The 25488-nt window shown below is 42.3% G+C and overlaps 1 protein-coding gene across 1 annotated transcript in view; it reads right to left on the bottom strand.

Annotated features, from left to right (window-relative positions):
• Positions 1-25488, bottom strand: part of GREB1 (growth regulating estrogen receptor binding 1) — a 233680-nt gene that overhangs the window by 18040 nt on the left and 190152 nt on the right. Inside the window, exons 24-28 of the mRNA XM_077488799.1 lie at positions 24340-24498; positions 10585-10727; positions 9656-9817; positions 7940-8144; positions 2357-2531 (exon numbers count right to left, since the gene is read on the bottom strand). Coding sequence (XP_077344925.1) covers positions 2357-2531; positions 7940-8144; positions 9656-9817; positions 10585-10727; positions 24340-24498 — 844 coding nt within the window. The remainder of the gene's footprint in view (positions 1-2356; positions 2532-7939; positions 8145-9655; positions 9818-10584; positions 10728-24339; positions 24499-25488) is intronic.

Raw genomic sequence — 25488 nt, 5'->3', positions numbered from 1 at the left:
CTCTGTGCATTCAAAATGCCATCAATAAAATGCACCTGTGTTCGCAGTCCATATCTTACGCCTGCCCATACCATAATCCCACCGCCACCATGGGCCACTCAATCCACAACATTGACATCAGCAAACCGCTCACTCACACAACGCCATACACGCTGTCTGCCATCTACCCTGTACAGTGAAAACCGGGATTCATCCATGAAGAGAACACCTCTCCAAAGTGCCAGATGCCATTGAATGTGAGCATCTGCCCACTCAAGTCGGTTACGATGACAAACTGCAGTCAGGTCGAGACCCCGATGAGGATGATGAGGATGCAGATGAGTTTCCCTTACACGGTTTCTGACAGTTTGTGCAGAAATTCTTTGGTTATGCAAACTGATTGTTGCAGCAGCTGTCCGAGTGGCTGGTCTCAGATGATCTTGAAGGTGAAGATGCTGGATGTGGTGGTCCTGGGCTGGTGTGGTTACACATGGTCTGCGGTTGTGAGGCCGGTTGGATGTACTGATAAATTCTCTGAAATACCTTTGGAGATGTCTTATGGTAGAGAAAGGAATGTTCAATTCAAGGGCAACAGTTCTGGTGGACATTCCTGCAGTCAGCATGCCAATTGCACACTCCTTCAAAGCATGCGACATCTGTAGCATTGTGCTGTTTGATAAAAGGTGAAGTGCATGGATTATCCCGGCAAAGGAGAAGTGCTCACTAACACAGATTTAGACAGATTTGTGAACAATATTTCAGAGAAATGGGCCTTTTGTGTACATAGAAAAAGTCGTAGATGAGTTCAGCTCATGATAAATAGGGGCAAACATAAAAGTGTTGGGATTAAAATTTTGCTCAGTGTATGATGTAGAATCAATCTTTTATTATACATATATTAAAAAGATATCTGTATCATTAAAAGACAAACATTTTTGCAGTTTTCTCAGTATTGCAGATACATACATTTCTGCATGTCAGTATTGCAGATACATCAAGTTATATTGTATGTTATCACTTATCATCCCTGCCAAACTTGGGCTTAATTGCTTGCTCTAATGTCAATGCGTTTCACGGGTCCATGCCCGCTTCATCAGGAAAACAACTATAGTCAAGCTCTGTACTTTACATGTGAAACATCAACAAATATAATTACAGATACCACCAACAATTGCTATCTTCTGGATGGAATCGATCAGGTCCTTTTAAATTTGTCCACAAGAGTCCTATACCAGGAACCAGGCTTGTGTCATAACTAGTTCTATGTCCCATTTAGGAATGCTCTATTTTCATCTTGCTGTATAAAAAAATCCCTCTAGCTGTCCAGCTTAGGGCTTAAATAGGGACGCAGAAGGTCCTCCCAGGTGATTGCTGCAGTATCTTCTGTGTCCCTATTAAAGCCCTAAGCTGGACAGCTAGTCTTTTACCTTTAATTAAAGCGGACATCCAGCCAAAAGTGGAACTTCTGCTCATTTGTTCCCCCTTCCCTCCGGTGCCACAATTGGCACCTTTTGGGGGGGAGGGGGAACAGAATACCTGTCTTTGACAGGTATCCTGTTCTCACTTCCAGGAGCCTCACCCGTCACGGCACGGCTCCCTCCTCTTCCCCCTGTCACTGGGCCAGTAGAAAAGAGGAACGGAGCTTCGCACATGCACAGTAGGGTTCCTGGTGTGAAGCTGTTAGCCAACACTGCCGAGTTCCCTTACCCTTCAAAGGCGGCAGGAGCACCCAACAGATGATGGAAACATCAGCTTTGGTGCCAACATCGCTGGACTCCAGGACAGATAAGTGTCCTATTAGTAAAAGCCAGCACCTACAGTATGTGTAGCTGCTGGTTTTTAATTTTTGCAGTGGTGGGCGTACCTCCACTTTAAGAAAGATGTTTCCTCATTTTCTGTCCAAGTGACAGATGTCAAGCAGATCCAGAAGTCAGGGGAAATGTCCTCAACAGAGACAGCATTTAAAACCTGACATGATCTCCAACCCTTCTCCAATCTATCTAAAGGGAATGTTTTGGCTGGAGCTGAGCTTCAACCAAGTCCCAGCAGTGTATATGACTGTGCTTAAAGGGTTACAAATGACTATTCATGACTACTGACTCTCCAGACTATACTGTACACACAAGTGATGGCTGTTATCTCACATAAGCAGCATTCAAGGAGAATAAAGTGTTCGCTCTTTTAATTGCAAATCCCGCATACTTGATTCTTTTCAAAAAGGAAAATTGTTTTTCCAAAACCCCACAGGAATTTTACATGCAAAATAGTGCTAAGTGAAGCTTTGCTTTACCATTTTGTAACTCTAACAAACATTTAAGCAGCACTACAGAAATTATAGACATGGAGACCAATGAAATGTGTCCATTCTGGCTTGTACCTTGCATGGTCTCCTGTCACAGTGACATCCACGGTGTTCCACATCACACAAGAATCATCTGCTACAACTATGAAAGGCCAGACATCTTGGGGCTGAACCCCTAGCTCTGCCTGTCTGTTCCGCTCCAGTTCCAAGTTGTGATAAGACAGCTCCTTGATGAGAAAATGAGCAGCTCCTAAGGAACAAACAAAACAGTGCGCATTATTGTACTGAAATGACAGATCCTTGTACAAACCAATAGAGACAAAATAAAGGGTATGCTACATTGCAGGTGCATTTACTCAGCTGTGCACAAATAATTATTTATTACCATTTTTCCTATTGCTTGATGACCTGGTAGCTAGGTTAAAGTCAACCTGCCATTATTTCTAACATACTAGTGTCTTACATCTGTTTTTCATTAGGCATCTTATCGCCCACACATACCCTTCTTTATTGTCGGAAAGGCTTTTACTCACCCTAGGGACCCTCATACCTGACAGGCAGAGGAGCGCATTATAATTTGTTGGAAATGGAAGCATATTAGGGCTAATAACTGGAGGTATAGATTTATAGAAAGTCCTTGCCTAGGTCCTGAGGTCCCTAAGGCCCTATTCACACCTGAGCGTTTTGTAGCTTGAAGCCTGAAACTACAAAATGCTGGCGGGGGAAAAAAAATCTATTGTTCTCAATGGAGATGGTTCACATCTCCACTCCAAGTCGCCTGAAGCTGAACGCCTGAAGCTCAAACAAGGTCTGGATCCTTTTTGTCACTCGAATTGGGCAGATTTGGGCGTTTTTCTTCTTTTTACATTGGTGACCTTTTGCCCTGCACAAAATCGCTGTAATATGCAGTTAAAAAACGCTGCAAAATTGCAGTAAAAACACTGCCAAAACCGCTGCAAAATTGCGGTAAAATTGCACAATTTTTTTGCCTGAAAACGCTATGCACAGATGTGAATGGGGCCTTAAGGAGCTATTCTCAGACAAATAGATGTATTTGTCAAGAATGGTGATAAGTAAGTAGTTTGTGAAAAAAATTGAAGCTTGACAAAAGGCACCAACATCCTATACTACAATCGAAAACAGGAAAATAATAACAGACACCTAGAACATCAAATAGGTAAATATGTTGTAAAGCGCTGCGCAGACTGTTACCGCTATATAAAACCTGTATTATAATAATAATAATAATAAATAGTTCACAACTGAAATAAGAATAGCAGATAAGGTGTCCTCCGTGGGTAGACAGTTTTGCTCAATCTCAACATGTTTCGCTTATTCGTTGTTCTTAATTGAGTTGAGAACTATTTACCTATTTGGTGTCTGTTATTCTGTGGGAGGTACCTGAGGGAGGTTCATTTTATTGGCTTTGTTTTATATGAATAATGTTTTTATACATATTTGGAATAAAAAACTGTGTTGATGGGCAAATCAAGCGATTTTCCTTATCGCATGAAAGAAAACTACATCACCTGTATATATATATATATATATATATATATATATATATATATATATATATATATATAATATATATATACTATATTACCAAAAATATTGGGATGCCTGCCTTTCCACACACATGGAATTTAATGGCATCCCAGTCTTAGTCCGTAGGGTTCAATATTGGGTTGGCCCACCCGTTGCAGCTATAACACCTTCAATTCTTCTGGGAAGGCAGTTCTTAAGGTTTAGGAGTGTGTTTATGGGAATGTTTGACCATTCTTCCAGGAGTGCATTTGTAAGGTCAGGCACTGATGTGGATTAGAAGGCCTGGCTCGCAGTCTCTGCTTTAATTCAACCCAAAAGGTGTTCTTTCAGTTTAAGGTCTGGACTCTGTGCAGGTCAGTTAGTTTCCTGCATCCCAAACTCGCTCATCCATGTCCTTATGGACCTTGCTTTGTGCACTGGTCCAAATCATTTGGTGGAAGGGTTATTACGGTGTGGGGTTGTTTTTCAGGGGTTGGGCTTGGCCCCTTAGTTCCAGTGACGAGAACTATTAAGGTGTCAGCATAGCAAGACAATTTGGACAATTTCATGCTCCCAACTAGGGATGGGCTTTATGTTCGCCCGTTCAATTGGGGTGTTCGCGGCAAATTCGAAAGCCGCAGAACACCCTTTAAAAGTCTATGGGAGAAATGAAAAGTGCAAATTTTAAAGGTTAATATGCAAGTTATTGTCATAAAATGTGTTTGGGGACCTGGGTCCTGCCCCAGGGGACATGTATCAAGGTTAATACAGGCATACCCCACTTTTAAGTACACAATGGGGTTTATTAACTAAAGCTGGAAAGTGCAAAATCAGGCTCACTTCTACATAGAAGACCCCCAACACCCAAAAGAAGTTCTTGTACTTCTTTTGGGCGTCCTGCGATTCTGTTTGTGCTTTTTTTACCACAATTCATTGGGCGACAATTAAGGCAAAATTGCACCACGATTTGGTGCCATCCAAAATAGGGATCGCAAGGGTGTCCTGTAATTTGTGACGTTAATCACAGACAGAATCGCAACTATTCCGCCCGCAAATAGGAATGCCAAGGTGTGAATGGAGCCTAAGTCCCACTTTTTTTATTGCAAAGTTTGCTAGATAGAGTGGGTTGCAGGGTGCAGAGGGTTCTTCCAGAGTCTTTAGTGTTAATATGTGTATGTGTATGTTTAGCACCTGTTAGGTTATATAAATGTAGAAGCTATTGCGATTGGAGCACAGGTATAACTTTCCTCATTTTATATCCAATCGCACAGTCTCTTGCCCTGTATTGAACAGATTGTACAATAATGTTGTAATCTGTGTTGCTGGTTTTAGTTGTCCCTATGGACCAGAGCTCCAGATGAGACACCAGAGCCAGATTTGTAACAAAAGTTTATATACTTGCTGGCTGTGACTGTGATAATATAGACAAGCACATCAACAATTATTTACCCGAAACAACCTCACCGTGTTCACCAATAAATGCCGAGATAAAGCTGTAATTAACTAACAATGTGTGAAAGACAGAGAATATAAGAAAGACAGAAATAAGCTGAAATAGAAGTTCGTAAAAAAAAAAGCATTTTGTTTCAGAGGTCAGAGGTGTCATCGCTGTGTGTGTGTGTAATGAGGAGACAAATAATACAAAACTGATAACGAATGTCAAGTATCAGCAAACAGCTCAGTGTTATTACAACCCGCACCACAGTCTGATTTCAATTAATCAATGTAATTCTCTGCCCTGTTGTAGCTCAGTCTATGCTCTGATTCATGCTGAGCACTTTACTGTAAAGTAAAGCATTTTGCAGATAAACACATACAGAAAATGTTCTCTCTCACAGTAGCAAAATTATTATTATTCACTCCCTATTTACCGGTACTAGATTCTGTGTTATGGTTAAAAGTTAGGTTTGTAATCAACAGGAAGCCATCTGAAACTTACCACTAATTTGAGGACCATATTAACAATATATTCCAACATCTCGGTAGGGGAGCAAAATCTGAACTTTACAACTGTTCCAATGAGTATCACATAAATACCCCAACATTTTGATCTACAGATTGGACCAAGGTGTTGGTGCTACCACAATGGAAAGGGGGATGTCATTGTTTATTGTCTCATCCTGTACTTAAAGGGGAGGGCCAGCGTAAATTTTTTTTTAAAAGTCAGCAGCTACCAACACTGTAGCTTCTGGCTTTTAATAAGCGCATTTACCTGTCCAGCGTGCCGGCGATGTCGGCCGGATGTCGCCATTCTATCTAAGGGAAACAGGCAGTGGAGCCTTGCAGCTTCACTGCCCGTTTCCTACTGCACATGCGTAAGTCACGCAGCGCTTTGTGAATGGGGCGCTGTGTTCTGGGACACACACATTTCACAGAACACACTGCGCCCTATTCCCCAGAAGACAATGCGCGTAAGAGAAGACCAAAGACCAGCGAAGATCACTGCAGAGTAGAAAGAGGCAGATTAGGACGATCTGCCTAGCAACAGGCATTTCTGGTAAGTTTTAAAAAAAAAAATGTCTTTTTTTTTATATATATATTTTTTGGAACATTTTAATGTAGTTTTGTTTTTTAGGGTGGCCCTCCACTTTAAGCTGGCCATAGACAGAGTGATTTTCTTTTCTGAAATCATGGGTTGCAGGAAAAAAAATGCTCAATTTCCCTATCACCACAGTCAGTATTGATGGGGGAATCCCTCCCACAAAGCCATTGTGCTCTCCCATCCCCCCACCCTCCCTCCGGTAGAACACGGTGATTACTGCTAGCTTGGGTACATTCAGCCTGTCCATAGATGGTTTGAATCTCATACAGTCACTGCTGAACTGACCAAGATTTGAACCATCTATGGCCGGCTTTAGGCAGATGATATTGCCTATTGAGTCATCCTGTCCTTTAAGCAGATGTTATTGTCCCATAATTTCCTTAGACAATAACATCTGTCTTTCCATGATAACTGGATCAAGGTGTCTGTGCTACCTGCATGGAAATAAATGTAGGGATATCTTCCTGACATTCATTAGAACTGAAGAAGTGGCTTGGACAAGCTAAGAAACATCTTCAACATCACAGAGCAAGTCCAGGTGAAGGTGACTAGCTACTACAAGACATGCTTGACTCAATTAGATTTATGGTTAGTGATTGTAAAGGTACATTCTTTTCCTAAAATAATAATGTTATACTTACCTGCTCTTTGTAATAGTTTTTGCACAGAGAAGCCCTTTACCTCCTCTTCTGGGGTCCCCTGCCGATGCTGTCTGCATATCCTCTTCTCCGAGGCCCCCCATAGCAAGCAGCTTGCTATGTGGGCACTCATGCACGTACGCTCCTGAGCTGGGCTGTGTGCCAGTTTAGCAGGAAATATTATCCTCCAGTGACAAATCAACAGGCTCCACAAGCCAGCAATGTAGATTTAGGATGAATGCAACTGGTGACTCAGATGCTTCACAGCATAAAATCCATTTATTTAATATAGGCAGGTGTAAAAACATCCAGAAAACATGCAGCTTACATGCTTCAGCCCTCAGGGAGTCTTAATCATAGCTTAGAAGGTATTTTACCTTAATGCAGAGAATGCATTAAGGTAAAAAAAACTTTTGCTTTTAAAATCAATTTAATGAAAAGAGAGCAATAGGACAAGGGAGCTGTGGCATAGTGCCTCTAGTGTTGGCTTAGAAGCAAGAGAACAAGGCTTTCTAACCTGTCTAGTCCAACCTACTCTCTACAGAATCATTGGATGGGTCTTTCTAAAGGCACCACAGCCACAAGACAGTCAGTGGACAGTTTGAGAAATTCCATTGTATGGGTTCCCTAACTTCTCTTACAATGCATGCTTTCCAATCTGGAGACTGGTCAGGAATGATGCCCTCTTGAAATCTTTATTTTTATGTTAGCAGCTATAAATCCAGAAGGCCAAATTCATAAAGAAAAATATGCTCAGCCGCTACATGGAACATCATCAACATGTGAAATGCAATAGCAGAAATATGGTACAGTAAGCATGCAAAAAGCAAAGTTCAAAATGATCTTATGGTAAACATTACAATAAGGGCCCAGCATATAAGCACACTGATATACACTATAAATTCCCTTTACAAAGAGGATTTCATAAGGCTAGATACTGTTGACACTTACCTACTCCAGAACTGTTGAAGATACTAGGCAAGACCAGCATAATGTGGTTGGGCCAATACTTTTTATAGATCGCCATCTCATACTCCTTAACGACTAAGATGTGTAAATGACTGCTGCCATCCATAGCATGATACAAGTTAAAGAGACCGTGTTCATGGCGGCCTGTCGTGGGTGTGAACATCGGACTTTTCACACAGTCAGCATTCTGGTCATAAGAGAAGAAAGTCTATGTTACATAAAAATAAACTATACCCAGTATTAGTGCAAACTACCGAATCTGCAACAGATTTTATATATCAAAAGTGAGCCATAGGTGTCTGTTTATCAAGCAGCGGAAAATAACCGCTGCTGAGTTCTCTGGCATTTTCAGATTTTCTCTCCTCTGAGTGCCTGTTTATGATGAGTGAAGCAATCTACATATGCTTCAAATTGTGGATAACGTCTCCTGGTTCTGTAATCTTGCGAGACATAGCAAGATTACAGTACCAGAAAATCAGTGAAACACAGAGGTGTCTGTTTATTAAGCAAAAGTGCATTGCCGCTGCTGAGTACACGGCATTCTCAGAAGAGACCGGCCATCTTAATACATCACGCTACACCACAATAATAAAATAATAGAGTTAAAATCCCCCTACACAAGATAGATATATATATATATATATATATATATATATGTGTGTATATATATTTTTTTTTTTATAAACATGGCAGGGGGGCATTTTCACTGTCTTGAGGGGAATGACTGAAGAAGAAGGAAGAAGGAAGTTAATAATCTTCCTCCTCAGTTCTCCATGGACTCTCTCTTCTCTCCCCGATTCTCCACCTCTGGGCTGGAGAATCTGAGGCCGCGTACACACGGGCGGATTGTCTGTCCAACTTAGTCCGCTGAACCGTGTTTCAGCGAACAATCCGCTCGTGTGTGGGCTTCAGCGGACTTTTTCAGCGGACAATCTGACGAACAAAGTCTTACGGAATTTCCGTAAGACAGTCCGTTCAAACTTGGTTTTGTCCGTCCAAACTTGGTTTTGTCCGTCCAAACTTGGTTTCAGCGGACAGTCCGCTCGTGTGTAGGCAAGTTGGACGGACTAAGTATGGCGCATGCTCAGAAAGGATTTACACGGCCGAAGGTTGCATTGCAGTGTATAGGACGTAGTTTTTCTAGTCCCGTCGTACGTGATGTACACGTCATCACGCACGCTTTCAGCGGACTGTCTGCTCATCGTGTGTGGTCAAGTCCGTTCATGCAAATTTTGAACGGATTGTCTGTCGGATTGTCTGACGAACTTAGTTGGGCAGACAATCCGCCCGTGTGTACGCGGCCTAAAAGGGAGAATTCTGACACAGATCACCAGTTGCTGAGATCGCACCTTCATAAACTGGCCATTTCTGTTTCTGTCAATGACAGATTCTCTGTGTGCTGAGATGATCATGTTCTCCGCTGATCATCCCAGTTTCATAAACAGCTAATGATCTAAGATGAGCTATGATGATCATCAGGATCGCAGCTCATCTCGGTTTCATAAACCAACACCACTGTTATTAAGAAGTCTGGAGTAAAATTCACTTGAAACATGAAAGAAAAAATCTAATTTGTTGCAATTCTACAGTGGTCCATGACATACAGTATACTAAACAACACTTTGACCACAGAGTCTCTTGTATCTGACACAGTATCAATCCAACGGCTTAGGCCTGGGGACAAATCTTTGCTCTTACCTTATCAGAGACAAGTGGTAATCTCATGCTTTCAAGCTGCCCGCCTGGTTGACTGAACACAAAATGGTGCTCTTTGGATTTAGGTATGATGAAGTGTAACTGTATTTCCTCTCCCAGCATTGAATAGGAGAATGCAAAAGCATGTAATGTAGATTCATACATCTGTCCACATAGATAAAAAGATAAGTTAATTGAGTAATATTCTAAAAAAAAAAAAGTATACCAACATTTATGCTCTTTGCTGTTTGGAAGACAAATGCTAATTCAACAGGCGCTGTGCCTAGCAGGAAACATGTCAGAATAGAACTTGTTCCTGCTGACTCTTTAAATAAAACAAGAATATTATTTTGTATCTCGGCATGTGGTAATCCTGTTGTTGGTACAATTGATTGCTTCAGTGGAGACGAACGGAGCCATCACCTGAGACATGATTGTGGCATGTGGAGCCTGATCTTGCCTGAAGCAGCATGTGAAATATTTGACATTTGATATATTAACGCCTGTAAACAAAACGTGCCTAAACGTGAGTTACCGCGTTTAGCCGGGTTTGGCACTTGAAACGTCAGAAACTTTAGCAACTCTACTCATATTTTTGCCTTCAAAGAATAGCCTATAAACGCAACTGCCTAAAAACGGCATTAAACGAACCACATAAGATAACATTGGATGAGTTCAGGGGCAGTTGAAAAAAGCATCCAACTGCCTCTGAACGTTCGTTTACCAGCAGCAGTGTACATGAGGCCTAAAAAAAAAATCAATTAGCTTCTATCACTTTCCTTGGACTACAGCATGGGTGCTCAAACTGTGGCCCTCCAGCTGTTGCAGATCTACAAGTCCCATCATGTCTTTGCGACTCATGCTTTTAACTGTCAGCCTTGCAATGCCGGTCAACATGAACCCTATATATATATTTTATTTATACTACTTACCTGAAATCTGGGGTTGTATCCCATGTACTGATGGCACTGCTCACAATGGTGGTAAGTATTATAAGAGGCATATTTTGATAATCGCATTCGTGTTGTTGGTCGTTGTACATAAAGGTCTTCATTTTTCCGGAATGTTGATTTATCTGTGAGAAAATAATAATATATAATTATTGTGTTTCATTAAAAAAAAATCCAAGTTTATCTAAAGCTCAGTCCTTTCATCTTATCTTATCCTGGTCAGTAATAGTTAAGCCAGCCATAAACGGTTCGAAATCTTGGCCAGTTCAGCAGGGAGTGGCTGAGATTTGAACCATCTATGAGCAGGCTGATTGCGCACATGGCAATTCATCGATCGACTTAGGTAAAAAAAGCATGTACGATTTCCATGTCATTAATTCCAGCAGCTATAGCCGCCAGCAAAAATCACTGTGTGCTCTCCAGGCTGGTATGGCTCCCTTTGACCCCCCCTCCCTACCATCAATCACTGTGTGTTCTCCCAACAGGGACAGCTCCCCATGACCCCCCGCTGGGAGAACACAATAGCTCCGAAGGGATTCCCATGGTGGCAGGAAAGAAAATTGAACAGTCTATGGCTGGCTTTACTGTATACTGTACATCATCACATCCAAAACTGAAGGCTGGTTTGGGTTCACTCCACGAAGAGGGTGTGATCATTTTTCAAAAGAGGCCTTTATAAAGACCCACTTTTCCCTTTTTGCTCAATTTGTCACCATAACTATATATAAAGTGGACCTGTCATTAAAGACTCATGTATCAGTAGAGCATATACTAAGCATTAGCAGTCAGTGAGCTACTAATGCAATGCAGGAAAATTGCATTTGCACTTAAATCAAAAAAGCTGAGCTAAACTTATACATTTTAAGATAACCCATCGAGCATATTATACACCAGGAGATTTTTCTCATATTTTCTGGACCTGCCCCATTATTATTATTATGTTTTGGACAGAGATTTTAGGAGTAATTGCTTAAGTTAAATCTGTTACTTTGGAGCAAAAGATGGGGGTTTGCTTGTTATGATTGGTAGGAAATAGTATCCATATGGTGGTAAAAAGAACACAAATAAGTTTACTCTTATTGTATGCGAGAAAGGTAATTACATTCAGTTGGGGGGGGGAAACAGTTTCCCCCTCATTGGCCTTTTGGAAGCATTTAATGAATAATAAATAAATAAAAAAGGTGATCAGCGCAAACTATATACCAAATATTACTACATAGATGGAAAATCCTTGTTTGATATGTATTCTACCTCATAGATAAAGTGCAATAAATCAATAATTATATCAATGGTAAACTATTATTTAATGAATAATAGTTTACCATTATAAAAAGATACATATTTGAATAGAGGCTGTCCAAAAAAATATGAAAGGGTAGCAGAACCTACAACTGCCTCCGAACAGTCTATAGGTTAAATGAGAGATATATCAAAGAAATAGAAAAGATAAATAGAGTCCAAGGCTAAATAAATGTTAGAGATTGTAGTATAAAGTATGGAACAAGCTTTGATAAAGGGAACCGATGGGTATATAAATCACACCATAGTATTAGTTATATTGGGTATAGGTGAAGTTTTACTGTTTTTTTTTGTATTATAGATGATCTATATTGATGCTCCTGCAAGAGCATATTTTAGGAGATGTTTAGTATTTGTCATATGTATATTTATGTTATAAAATGCTTTAATAAAAATAATTATAACAAAAAAAAAAAACAACAAAAAACAATATTCATTGAACTGTATACAATGCTACTAGGTAGTACTACATCCCCTGGTTACATGATTTTCTGATGTGTAACCTCCCTCTTAAGGAGGCTGCAGGGAGTTCAGAGAATGTGCAGGAGTGCATGGAGCTCACAGAAAAGATATAGGGGTTTATGTACTAAAGGAAAAAAGACTGAACTTTGCAAAGTGCAGCTGCTCCCGACCTTAGTCAGCAAAAAACTTTGCTGACTTCCATCATCCAATCATGTGCAAGCAAAAATGCTGTTTTTAAAAAAAAAAATCCTTGGGTTTTCCTTGGGTCATTTGGGTACTCTTTGTAAAGCGAAGCCTTGCCTCATTTACTAAGTTCTGGAGCAACTGCACTTTCAGAGGGCAACTGCCTTTAGAAAAATCAACCCCTCAGCAACCAAAGTGCTTCAGCTAACAGGACAAGAGAACATAGAAGATGAATGCTATGGCCATAATGAGAATCACTGAGATGGTAGGATGTGTGCAATAAGTCAGTTAATACAACATAATGTTGGGCTGAAGGCTACATTTATTGCTCATTCAGGAAATAGCTTCTACAAATTCATATTATGGGTAATCCTTGGAATCTCAGAGTGTAATCCAAACTAGCCATGAAATATATTACTTTTGGGAATAGCTAATCAATCATAGGCAGCGTAGTTGCCTCCATGCTACATAAATAAAAGCCACCGTAAACAATGCAGCCCACATAAAATGGCAAATGCATTTACACACAATAATAGATAAAGTAACAATATAACAAAAGTTTCTAAATATAGCCAGTAAATCTATCAGAAGCCCATATCAGAAAAGAACACGGAGCAGAAAGGTAGTAGAGAAGACACACGGGAAGAATTCTATACTGATTATTTGTCAGATGGGAAGACCAAACAACAATGTCCATCAAATCATTCAAAAGAAGATGAGCCAATGCAAAGACCTTATTGATGGAATGGAATACAAGCAGGCACATAGAATGAAATCATGATGGAATGGTACACTGGACACATCTCCCAGGAGACGAGCAACCAATTACTGGGAATAAGGACCTGGCAGCTACACAGAATCTATTATCTAGGAGAACACGTACATTCCTGTATACACTGTTACCGTTACAGTCTCATATGACACCTGCTGACTAGGGCAAGGTAGCTGTCACTACGAATTAAAGGAGATCTTTACTGAAACGTGTCCAGTCTTATTCAATAAGCACTGCAAGGAGCAAAATGCAACTTTCTATAATAAGTTAAATCAAGAATTTGCTTTATGAAAGCCCGACCAGTACAGGATGGATTCTGATTGGTTCCTACAAATACAGCTTGGTGAGCTTTGCGCATTGCATTGTGTTATTAATCAGACATGATAATAACACACTGGGGGTTATTTACGAAAGGCAAATCCACTTTGTGCTACAAGTTCACTTGGAAGTGCAGTCGCTGTAAATCTGAGGGGAAGATCTGAAATGAGGGTAAGCTCTGCTGATTTTATCATCCAATCATGTGCAAGCTAAAATGCTGTTTTTTTTATTTTCCTTGCGTGTTCCCCCTCGGGTTTACGGCGACAAAATAAGGGTAATGGTGGACAGAATGCATCGTAAAATGTCACATCCTAGCTCAACAATGTCTAACCAAAAAAGGCACAGTAGAATTGGGAAATAATTCCTCAACCATATAGGTATGTCCTGAATGTGCACACTTACCCCACCTAAACCAAAAGGATCAGGCCTCACACCAAAGACGTATATAACATCCAGTAAGTTTATTGAGCATGAAGAAAAGACACTACAGCACACACCGCAAACCTCACACCTGAGGCCGTGCCACTAATGTATTTTACTTATTCCAGGTCTTAATCATAATTCCTGGACCATCTAGGTATGTTGTGAGTGTGCATGCTTACCTCATCTAAGCAGAAAGAATCGGGTCACACATTGATGTTGTATAGAACATCCAGTAAGTTTAATGGGCAAGAAGAAAGGACACTACAGCACACGCCGGAAAGGTCCCACCTGAGGCCATGCCACTTACATATTTCGCTCATTCCAGGTCTTAATCATAATTCCTGAACCATCTATGTATGTTGTGAGTGTGCACACTTACCCCACCTAAGCGGAAAAGAATTGGGCCACACATTGAAGACATACAGAACATTCAGTAAGTTTATTGAGCATGAGGAAAGGACACTGCAGCACGCACCACAAACCTCTCAACTGAGGCCATGGCATTAACGTATTTCATTCATTCCCTTAATCATTATTCCTGAAGCATCTAGGAATGTTGTGAGTGTGCACACTTAACCTACCCATGCAATGCTTAGTACATTAGCTGTTAATCCCCACACACCCCACCCCGTGCACTCTCACATAGGACCCAGACTTAACTTTAAGTAAATACTAACATTTACAAAGTTGGTATTTGCCTAGGATTATTAGAGATGTAGCAGGTAGTCTTATCACAGCCACTTTAGGGTGCCTGGTATCAAGGTACATCACAACTTTTCTTTACCAGGCTTCATTACAGGTATCCAAGGGCACATTCACATCATCTGTTTGTATGTGTTACCGAATTCTGAATGGAACCCCAATGCACCTTCCTATGGATGTGCATTAAAGATCAGAACAAATAACAGCAATGAACGTAAATACATTTTGGTGTACTGCCAAAAATTTGTGTATCACAACACAGGTTAGTGCATTGCCACATGTTGTGCTAAACTGTAATGCATATCAGTGGGAAGGTGTGTTGTGGAGGCATGCAGAAGGAATAGCATTGTTTTGCACCTGTGTACTTATTGTGACTTGGCACATGTTGCGGTACAGTAAGCAGTAATGTGCATGTTACCCCAAAAAAATTGTGTGAATGGGCTCTAAGTTGTAAATTATATAGAGAAGTGTTTAACCACCTCAATACCAGGCATTTAAACACCTTCCTGCCCAGACCAATTTTGAGCTTTCAGCGCTGTCGCAAATTGAATGACAATTGCGCAGTCATGCTACACTGTACGCAAATTAATGATTTTTATAATTTTTTTTCCCACAAATAGAGCTTTCTTTTGGTGGTAGTTGATCACCTCTATGTTTTTTATTTTTTGCTAAACAAATAAAAAAAGACTGACAATTTTGAAAAAAAATATGTTTTTTTGTTTCAAAACTTTGTAAATAAGTAAGTTTTCTCCTTTACTGATGGGCACTGAACTGACGGGCACTGATAAGGCGGCGTTGTTGGCACTGATGAGGTGGCACCAATGAGGTGGCACTGATGAGGTGGCATTGATGGGCACTGATATGTGGCACTGATAGGCGGCACTGATGGACACTGATAGGTGGCACTGATGGGCGACACGGATGGACACTGATAGGTGAATGAATGAATGAATGACTTATATAGCGCTACCTATACGAACTGAATCGCCTCTGGGCGCTTTTTCTTGCCACCGGTGTCCATCTGCAGCTATTTATGTGGTCCTTTAACCTGTAGAGTCCCGACACACTTACAACATTGACATACACATACACATATTATGGCCAATTCTTTTTGGACAGGGTCTAATTAACCTACCAGCATGTCTTTGGAGTGTGGGAGGAAACCGGAGTACCCGGAGGAAACCCACGCAGGCACAGGGAGAACATGCAAACTCCAGGCAGATAGTGTTGTGGTCGGGATTTGAACCAGCAACCCTATTGCTGCTAGGTGAAAGTGCTAACCACTACACCACTGTGCTGCCCGTATGTTTGTAGGTGGCACAAATAGCTGACACGGATTGGCATAGATAGGCAGCATGAATGGGCATGGATAGCCGGCACAGATGGGCATGGATAGGCAGCACAGATGGGCATGGATGGGCACTGATAGGTGGCACGGATGGGCACTGATAGGCGGCATTGTATTGCATTGTTTTGTACTGATGGATTCCAATCAGTGCCAAACAATAATGCATGCCAATCAGTGATGCCCATTGTGGACACTGATTGGCATCTATTGAGGGCACTAATTGGCATCCATTGTGGGAACTGACTGGCATCCCTTGTGGTCTAGGGTGGCATACTGTGTGCTGGGCATCTCTGGTGGTCTGGTGGCATCCCTGGTGGTCCAGTGTGGGCATCCTTGGGGGACTGTGCTGATAATCGATCAGCACAGACACCCCCCGTCAGAGGAGCAGCCGACTGGCTCTCCTCTACTCGCGTCTGACAGGTGCGAGTGAGGAAAAGCCGATCACCGGCTCTTCCTATTTACACTGTGATCAGCCGTGATTGGATACGGCTGATCACGTGGTAAAGAGTCTCCGAGATCGTATTTGCAGGGTGTCAGACTGACACCCCACAACAACGATTGCCGCGATGCGTGCCCCCGGGGGTGCACAGCGGCTCAAAATCCTGAGGACGTCATATGACACCCAGTCAGGATTTTGAAACCACTTTGCAGCCGTGATTTGCCTATAGGGCGGGCGGGAGTGGTTAATGCAGAAAATAAATTTTTCTGACAATCATTGGGGTTATAAGCAATGGAGTTGAACTGCAGTACCAGTGTGGACCTATGCCTCTGATGTGTGTTTTAAAGTGATCATTCTTGATGTGAGAGCCATTAAGTGGACTTGCAACAGAAACAATTAAAGTGGATGTAAACTCTCACATATACCCAGTGAAGTGAACAGCCTCAGATGACACACAGAGATTAAACAAATCTTCCTACATAAGTCTTACATGCATATCTGCTGTCTTCATCTTTATATACAGTTTACAAAGTGCACATCATGTTAGGATATTTTCTCTTCCTGGATAGCACTGCAGTGAAGCCTGGGCATACAGCAAAGACAGCTGATTAAAGAAAAGGCACACACCTCCCTCTCCTCATAGGTAGAGACTTTCAGCTGTTTGTTGAATCTTCAGCTCTGTGCTAATCTATTTATAGCATCCTCCCCAACACAAAACTTAGCCCCTGTACACACGGTCGGACATTCTGCCAACCAAATCCGTCGGGTTTTGCCCGTCGGATCTTGTCCGAAACTGTTGCATACACACGGTCGGACTAAGTTGTCGGAAAAATCCGATCATTCAGAACGTGATGACGTAATTTCGTTACGATGGGACTAGTAGCCAATAGCTTTGATGTAGGAATTTGATCTGAGCATGCGTGCCACTTGGTCCGATCAAAATTCTCTACACATGATCGGAGTATGTCCGATCAAACCAGTTGGTCGGAAAATATTTCCAACATGTTGGAAAATTGGGTCCGACGGAGATTCGGATGGAATAAGTCCAACGCATACCACACACAGTCGGATTATCCGACGACACGGTCCGATAAGACGCATTCCGACGGATTCTCCGACCGTGTGTACAAGGCTTTAGACTGCTTTTATCATATGTGCAGGAGAACTTGTCAGAAGTTATCAGGCTGATAAAAGAATAACAGAGCACGAGAAAGCTACGGGACATAGTGGTTTGAAGAAAGATAACAAAACACTGCAGATATATGTGCCCAGATTTCATGAATCAGGTTTACATCCACTTTAAGTACTGTCCGTGATACTTTTTTATTTGCACTGACATCCAAATTTCAGGACAAGCTTCCACGTGTACCGCCTTCTTCAAAGTCCAAGCAATGCTAATACACAAAGTTTTAGCAGAATTTAAAGAGGACAATCTCTGGGGAAACAAAGCATAAATGTACATAGCAATGGTAATTAAACAGGAAAGCAGGAAACGTCATTCCAATCATAAAGTTACCAATAAAGGAACTAAGACCCCTGCAACAAAAAATGCTGCAACAGATGTATTGCGGTTCCTATCAAAATGTAATGTAAGCGGGTATTGAATAAATGTGTTTTACTATACTGGCAATAGTGCGCTATGGTTATTTTTGCTCTCTCTGAGTAATTATCAGTCAAGAGGCACGTTATCGGAGTGTTCAAGCAGGCGTGTTGGAGCTTTTACAGTGGGGACCATAGCAGTTATCTTTTGATATCAAAAGCTTTGTCTGACCTTTTGGTCATTCCCAGAGGTGAGCAGCCAATTCTTCCATTGGTGGTGGTGGTTGCTGTTTGTTTCACCAGATATTTTTTATTTCAATCACGTTATGGACTGAGCGTTTTTTTTATACTTATATTCTTAGCACTTGGACTATTTTTTTCACTTGGATTTCATCTGTGATTTTTTTGGATTCACTATGTATTGCAATTTATGTTTATGATTTTATTGAATTTTAGTTAATTGAGCAAGAGCACCATTTCATTTATATTACCAATAACAACAAGTTTTTTCTCGCACACCATATACATACCACAAATTACACCCCAAAACTCATTATGTTACTCCTCCTGAGTATGGCGATACCACATGTGTGAGACTTTTACACAGCCTGGCCACATACAGAGGCCCAACATGTAGGGAGCACCTCCAGGCGTTCTAGAAGCATAAATTACATGTCTAATTTCTTAACTACCTCTTACACTTTTGAAGGTCCTGGAGCACCAGAACAATGGAAATTACCCCATTTTGGACAGTAAACACCCCAACGTATAATCTATTAAGCATAACGAGTTTTTTGAACATGTAATTTTTTTCCACACGTTTTTGGAAAATGTGCAACGAAAATGAAAACACATTTTTTTTACAAAGCCTGGCCACATAGAGAGGCCCAACATGCAGGAAGCAGTAGCAGGTGTTCTAAGGGCATACATTTCAAATCTAATTTGACTACCTATTACACTTTTGTGAGGCACTGTAGTGGCATGGATGTGACACATATGTGCACCTATGTGGCGTGGATATGGCACAGATGAGCACGAACGTGGAATGGATGAGCACTGATGTGACATGGATGTGGCACAGATAAGCACTGATGTGGCATGGATGTGTGCTGATGTGGCACAGATGTGTACTGATGTGGCATGGATGAGCATTGATGTGGCATGTATGAGCACTGATGTGTCATGGCTGGGCATGGATGAGCATGAATGAGGCATGGATGAGCATAGATGGGCATAGATGAGCATGGATGGGTATAGATGAGCATGGATGAGCATAAATGAGGCATGGCTGAGCATGGATGAGGCATGCCTGGGTATGGCTGGGCATTGATGAGCATAAATGAGGCATGGCTGAGCATGGATGAGGTATGCCTGGGTATGGCTGGGCATTGATGAGCATGGCTAAGCATGGATGAGCATGGCTGGGCACGGATGAGCATGGCTGGGCACGGATGAGCATTGCTTGGCATGCCTGGGCACAGATGAGCATTACTGGGCATGGATGAGCATGGCTGGGCATGGATGAGCAGGGCTGGGCACGTACGAGCAGGGTTGAGCACGGCTGGGTATGGCCAAGCATGGCTGGGCATGGATGAGTACGGCTGGGCACTGATGAGCATGGATGGGCACGGATGAGCATGGATGGGCATGGCTGAGCACAACTTGGTATGGATGAGCACTGATGTGTCATAGCTGGGCATGGATGAGCATGAATGAGGCATGGCTGGGCATGGATGAGCATGAATGAGGCATGGCTGGGCATGGATGAGCATGGATGGGCATGCCTGGGCACAGATGAGCATTACTGGGCATGGATGAGCATGGCTGGGCATGGATGAGCAGGGCTAGGCACGTATGAGCAGGGCTGAGCACTGCTGGGTATGGCCAAGCATGGCTGGGCATGGATGAGTACGGCTGGGCACTGATGAGCATGGATAGGCATGGATGAGCATGGCTGGGCATGGCTGAGCACAACTTGGCATGGATGAGCACTGATGTGTCATGGCTGGGCATGGATGAGCATGAATGAGGCATGGCTGGGCATGGATGAGCATGGATGGGCATGGGTGAGCATAAATGAGGCATGGCTGGGCATGGATGAGCATGGCTAAGCATGGGTGGGCATAACTGGGCATGGATGAGCATGGATGGGCATGGCTGGGCATGGATGAGCATTACTGGGCACTGATGAGCATGGCTGGGCATGGATGAGCATGGCTGGGCATGGATGAGCAGGCCTGGGCATGGCTGGGCATGGTTGAGCAAGGCTGGACATGGCCGAGCATGGCTGGGCACGGATGAGCACGGCTGGGCACAGATGAGCATGGTTGGGCATGGATGGGCACTGATGAGCATAGGTGGGCATGGCTGAGCACAGCTATGCATGGATGAGCACAGATGAGCATGGCTGGGCACTGATGAGCATGGCTGGGCACTGATGAGCATGGCTGGGCATGGCTGGACATGGTTGAACAGGGCTGGGTGCGGATGAACATGGCTGGGCATGGATGAGCATGGATGAGCATGGATTAGCAAGGAATAGCATGGCTGGGCATGGATGAGCACAGCTGGTCGTGGATGGGCATAGATGAGCATGGATGGGCATAGATGGGCATGGGTGAGCATAAATGATGCCTGGGTGGGCACGGATGAGCATGGCTAAGCATGAGTGAGCGTGGCTGGGCATGGATGAGCATGGCTGGGCATGGATGGGCATGGCTGAGCATGGCTGGGCGCAGAAGAGCATTACTGGGCACGGATGAGCACAGCTGGGCATGGATGAGCATGGCTAGGCATGGATGATCAGGGCTGGGCATGGCTGTGCACAGCTGGACGTGGCCGAGCATGGCTGGGCATGGATGAGCACGGCTGGGCACAGATGAGCATGGTTGGGCATGAATGGGCACGGATAAGCATAGATGGGCATGGCTGAGCACAGCTATGCATGGATGAGCACAGATGAGCATGGCTGGGCACTGATGAGCATGGCTGGGCACGGCTGGACATGGTTGAACACAGCAGGATGAACATGGCTGGGCATGGCTTAGCACGGATTAGCATGGCTGGGCACGGATGAGCATGGCTGAGCGGGGCTGGGCATTGATGAGCACAGATGAGCATGGCTGGGCATGGATGAGCATGGCTGGGCCCAGTCAGCAACTGGTTAAAGAGCATAAGGAGGAGGATTTCTGCACTCCTATGTGACATCCCTTCTCACAATCAGGCCACACAATGGAAGACATGAAGGGAACTTCAAAACTACTCATGACAGGAAAAAACATTTGAAGTAAGAATGATAATTGTACATGACATAAAATATAATGGACTAAATGTGGACCTCAGTTTTCTAAATCACTATCCAACAGTATTATAACCAGTAGCACCTTTTTGAGTTTTCCCCCCTCCCAGTCCATAGCTCTCTCCCTACCTTATGTCACTAACTATTAGACTAAATTTAATTACCATTGCCGTGTATGTTTGTTTTTGTTTTTTTACCCTCAGAGACTGTGTTTTTAACATTCTGCTAAAACATTGTGTATTAGTAATGCTCGGACACTGAACTAGGGGGGTACACCCCAAAAGCTTGTCCTGAAAATTTGGATGTTAGTGCAAATGCTGTTTTCACTTTTCTCATCCTTTATTACATAGCTGTGTTGCTGATCTTCTCCAGCCTCTTCCAGACACTCTCCATGCACTCCAGCATTGGCTATGCATCATTGTTCTCAGGGCCGGAATCCTGATACAATGGTGGGCCATGAATGTGCAATGTGTGTCGGGACGTCCCCCTGTAGTGTCCTCCGGGGGAAGAAAATGACAAAGGGAAAGCACAGGAGACAGGGGAGACAAGGGAGAGACAGTCGTCTCCTTATAACAAGAAGTGACTGAACAAGGACTGTCATGACAAACGCACCAGGTATTAATGAAAACTGCTGATTAAAAAGGATTAAAAACAACAAGAACAGAGTGAAATAAGGAGAGACGGAGGAGAGGAGGCGGGAAATGAAAAGAGGGTAAAGTATTGAGAAACAATGAAAGATAAGGAGATAGAGAATAAGAGAAAGGCAGGGATATCATAGATGTTCTGCAAACCCACACTAATAAATGTATATACAGCACCTTGGTGAACTAACTCACAAAGATTACATAGGCCTCATTCATGAATATGAATATCACTCATGAATATACTTCTATTTCTCAATTCTTAAAAATGATGTGGGCTGTGAATTGCTACTCTGCCCTTTGTTGTAGGTAAATTTCCAATAACTCCAGTTGTAAGAACTTTGTGTGTCAAAGATGCTGTTTAATCCCTGCGGATAATTCTGATGTCATATGAGACTATCGTAATTACAAGACAACGGGTGTCTAATGTCTATGGGCACCTTCAGACTTCAACACAGATGTTCCCATCATTACAGTAGAGAGCATTATAAAACTCTGAATTTTCTTTTTATAATGTAGCCATTTGTAAAATATAATTAAATAATAGTGAACCAATTAAACTCTGTTATACTAAATCAAGATGGTAAAAGCATACACTGAAAATAATATTTAATACCTGTCAAGCTCCATTATGGTCATACACAGTGTTAAATTATTCAGTGTTAGCAATGAGAAATAAAAACATGTTGGTTGCTTTCACAGTTGTCTACTGTTGTTTCCTAGCAATGGGTAACTAGGTAATTAAAACACACAGGTAGCTTCCTGGTGTTGTACCCCCTGCTGGGTAAAAAGACAGTCTTTCATTTGTTTAATGTGTTCATCGTTTTATCTTGACTCACATGTTGGGTGAGCTGGCTACCTTTCAAGTTCACACCTGCCCTTACTGCCCCCTTCTTCACAGTATTAGATTTGTTGGCAATGTAAGAACACATGTAGATTTGTCTTTCTTAACCATGTATCTGTGGAGAAACCCTTGAAATTATTTCTCAGGGGACCCCAGCTCAAAACAATTATATCTGCAGCTCACGGTAAATAAGCCATATCACACTGGTGGTCAATAGGAGAAGAACCAATCAGCCTGCTGGTCAATGAAAATAATGCCTTGTTACAGTGGTGGTTAGTGGAAAGGATGTTCCTTATATTGGTGGTCAGTGGGAAGAATATTCCTTACATTGGTGGTCAGTGGGACGAATGCCCCTTACCCTGGTAGTCATTGGGAAGAATAATCGCCATACTGGCAGTAGGTGGGGAGAATATTCCTTCCATTGTTGCTCAGGCAGAAGAATGATCCTTACATTGGTGGGCAGAGGAAAGACTATTCCTTACATTGGTGGCCAACAGGAAGAGAGCCCCTTACATTGGTGGTCAGTGGGAAAAATACTCCTTACATTGGTGGTCTGTGGGACAAATGCTCATTACACTGGTAGCCATTGGGAAGAATACTCGCCATACTGGCGGTCAGTGGGAAGAATACTCCTTACATTGGTGATCAGGAGGAAAGCATGATCCTTACATTGCTGGTCTGTGGGAAGAATATTCCTTACATTAGTGATCAGGAGGAAGATCAATCCTTACATTGGTGATTGGTGGGAAGAATATTCCTTACATTGGTGGTCAGTGGGAAGAATAGTTCTTACATTGATGGTCAGTGGGAAGAATGCTCCTTACATTGGTGGTTAGTGGGAAGAATGCTCCTTACATTGGTGGTTAGTGGGAAGAATGCTCCTTACATTGGTGGTTAGTGGGAAGAATGCCACCCTTACAGACAGCTAATATAATCATTGGTGTCAGTGGTTATTTACATGAGAATCAAGAGTAGAGCGCTCTACGGATCACTTGCTGCTGGCTTTGCTAAGGGCCGGTTCACACAGGGGGCGACACGAGGCGACACGACTTGCCGTGCCGCGACCTGACAAGTCGCCCCCGTTCTGTACAATGGAACCGTTCTGAGAGGAGCGACTCGAGTCGCTCCGACTCAGAAAAAAGGTTCCTGCACTACTTTTGGGCGACCTCGGGGCGACTTGCATTGACTTCTATACAGAAGTCATTTGCAAGTCGCCGCTGAGGTCGCGGCGAGGCAAGTCGCCTCGCATCGCCCCCTGTGTGAACCGAGCCTAAGTGGATCTGTTTCCAGAACAATGCTGGCACAATAATGTAGGGGTACATGTTGCTATTGCTCATGGAACCCCTTGCAACATCAGCAACCCCTGGCTCAGGAAAGCTGCTGTAGATCGATAAATGCAGTTTATACACAAATGCATTATGGAGTTTTCTAATATAATAAACCCAGGAATAAATAATATATGATTTTACCTTCAGTGCTGGGATTGAGAAAATCAGAAGAGATAATGCTTGCATCTTCATACTTAGGGTCATGCAGCAGGTAGTCAAAGTCCATCTTCCTCACTAAATCCTCACTGGGCCACATGTCTAAGAGCTGATGGAAATTCTGCTCAGGCTTCTCCTTGAGGCCTGAAAAATAAGACACAAATAAACCAACACGTAAAGGAACAGGAGCTCAATAGATATTAGATACAGATAGCAACGATAATGTGTAAAATCGCATTTTAAGCCCCAAGATTGATCTGCCCATACTCAAAACACATCTCTCTATACACAGATGATCTGCCTCCATATCCAGAATGGAAATCTTGCATATCTGCCAGAATGGACAGTGTATATAGCAGTAATTGTAGGTGGGTATAGCTCTGTTTGTACTATAGAAACAAATGTCACTGTTGTCTATGCACAGTGGGTATATTTCTAAAAAAATATTGTTGAGCTATTAATGCTGTAAAACTGCTGGGAATTCTGTGAAATGGGCAAAACTGAATGTTATTAGGCTCTTTCTCTGGGTGTTACTTTTTAAAACTGTATTGTGGGAATGTACAGCTGCTGTTTTTACTATGCTTTATCTTTTCTGATTTTTGTTGTTATTTTTTTTTTTGTTTTGTTTTTTTGTAAAGCTGCAAAACTTTACATAAAAATTATCTGAGGAAAAAAATAGAGTGGTTTGGGAAAATACTGCATTATGGGCAAGAGATGGAGTGTGCAATCATAGTAAATAAGTATTTATTTCCTATGATCATCTAGAGGCCACAATGCATTATTTTCCTGATTCGCTCTATTTTGTAGGCATAAATAACATATGCTCAGTAACTTTTGGTTGTGCCCCCATTCACATAGAATGAATAGCTCTGCATTTTTGTTTTAGACCTATACCCTAATATGTATAGAAACAGAAAAGTGACGACAGAAAAAGACCTAATGGTCTATCGAGTCTGCCCTATTTTTTAGTTTTACTTTTTTTGCATAAAGATCTGTTTATCTGTTTACTGTTGACTGACTGACTTCCACAGTGATACAGTGTCAATATTAATATAAAAGACACTCTAAAATGCTTGTAGACATAAAATTGACTGCCTATTATGGGACAAATCATAAAAACAAAGGGTCTGTCAT

The sequence above is a fragment of the Lithobates pipiens genome, unplaced genomic scaffold (assembly GCF_037356315.1).
Source record: "Lithobates pipiens isolate NorthernLeopardFrog02 unplaced genomic scaffold, aLitPip1_a1.2 Scaffold_18, whole genome shotgun sequence".
Taxonomy (NCBI): domain Eukaryota; kingdom Metazoa; phylum Chordata; class Amphibia; order Anura; family Ranidae; genus Lithobates; species Lithobates pipiens.
Note: the sequence above shows the minus strand (reverse complement) of the source record. Positions and strands in the feature narration are given on the sequence as shown.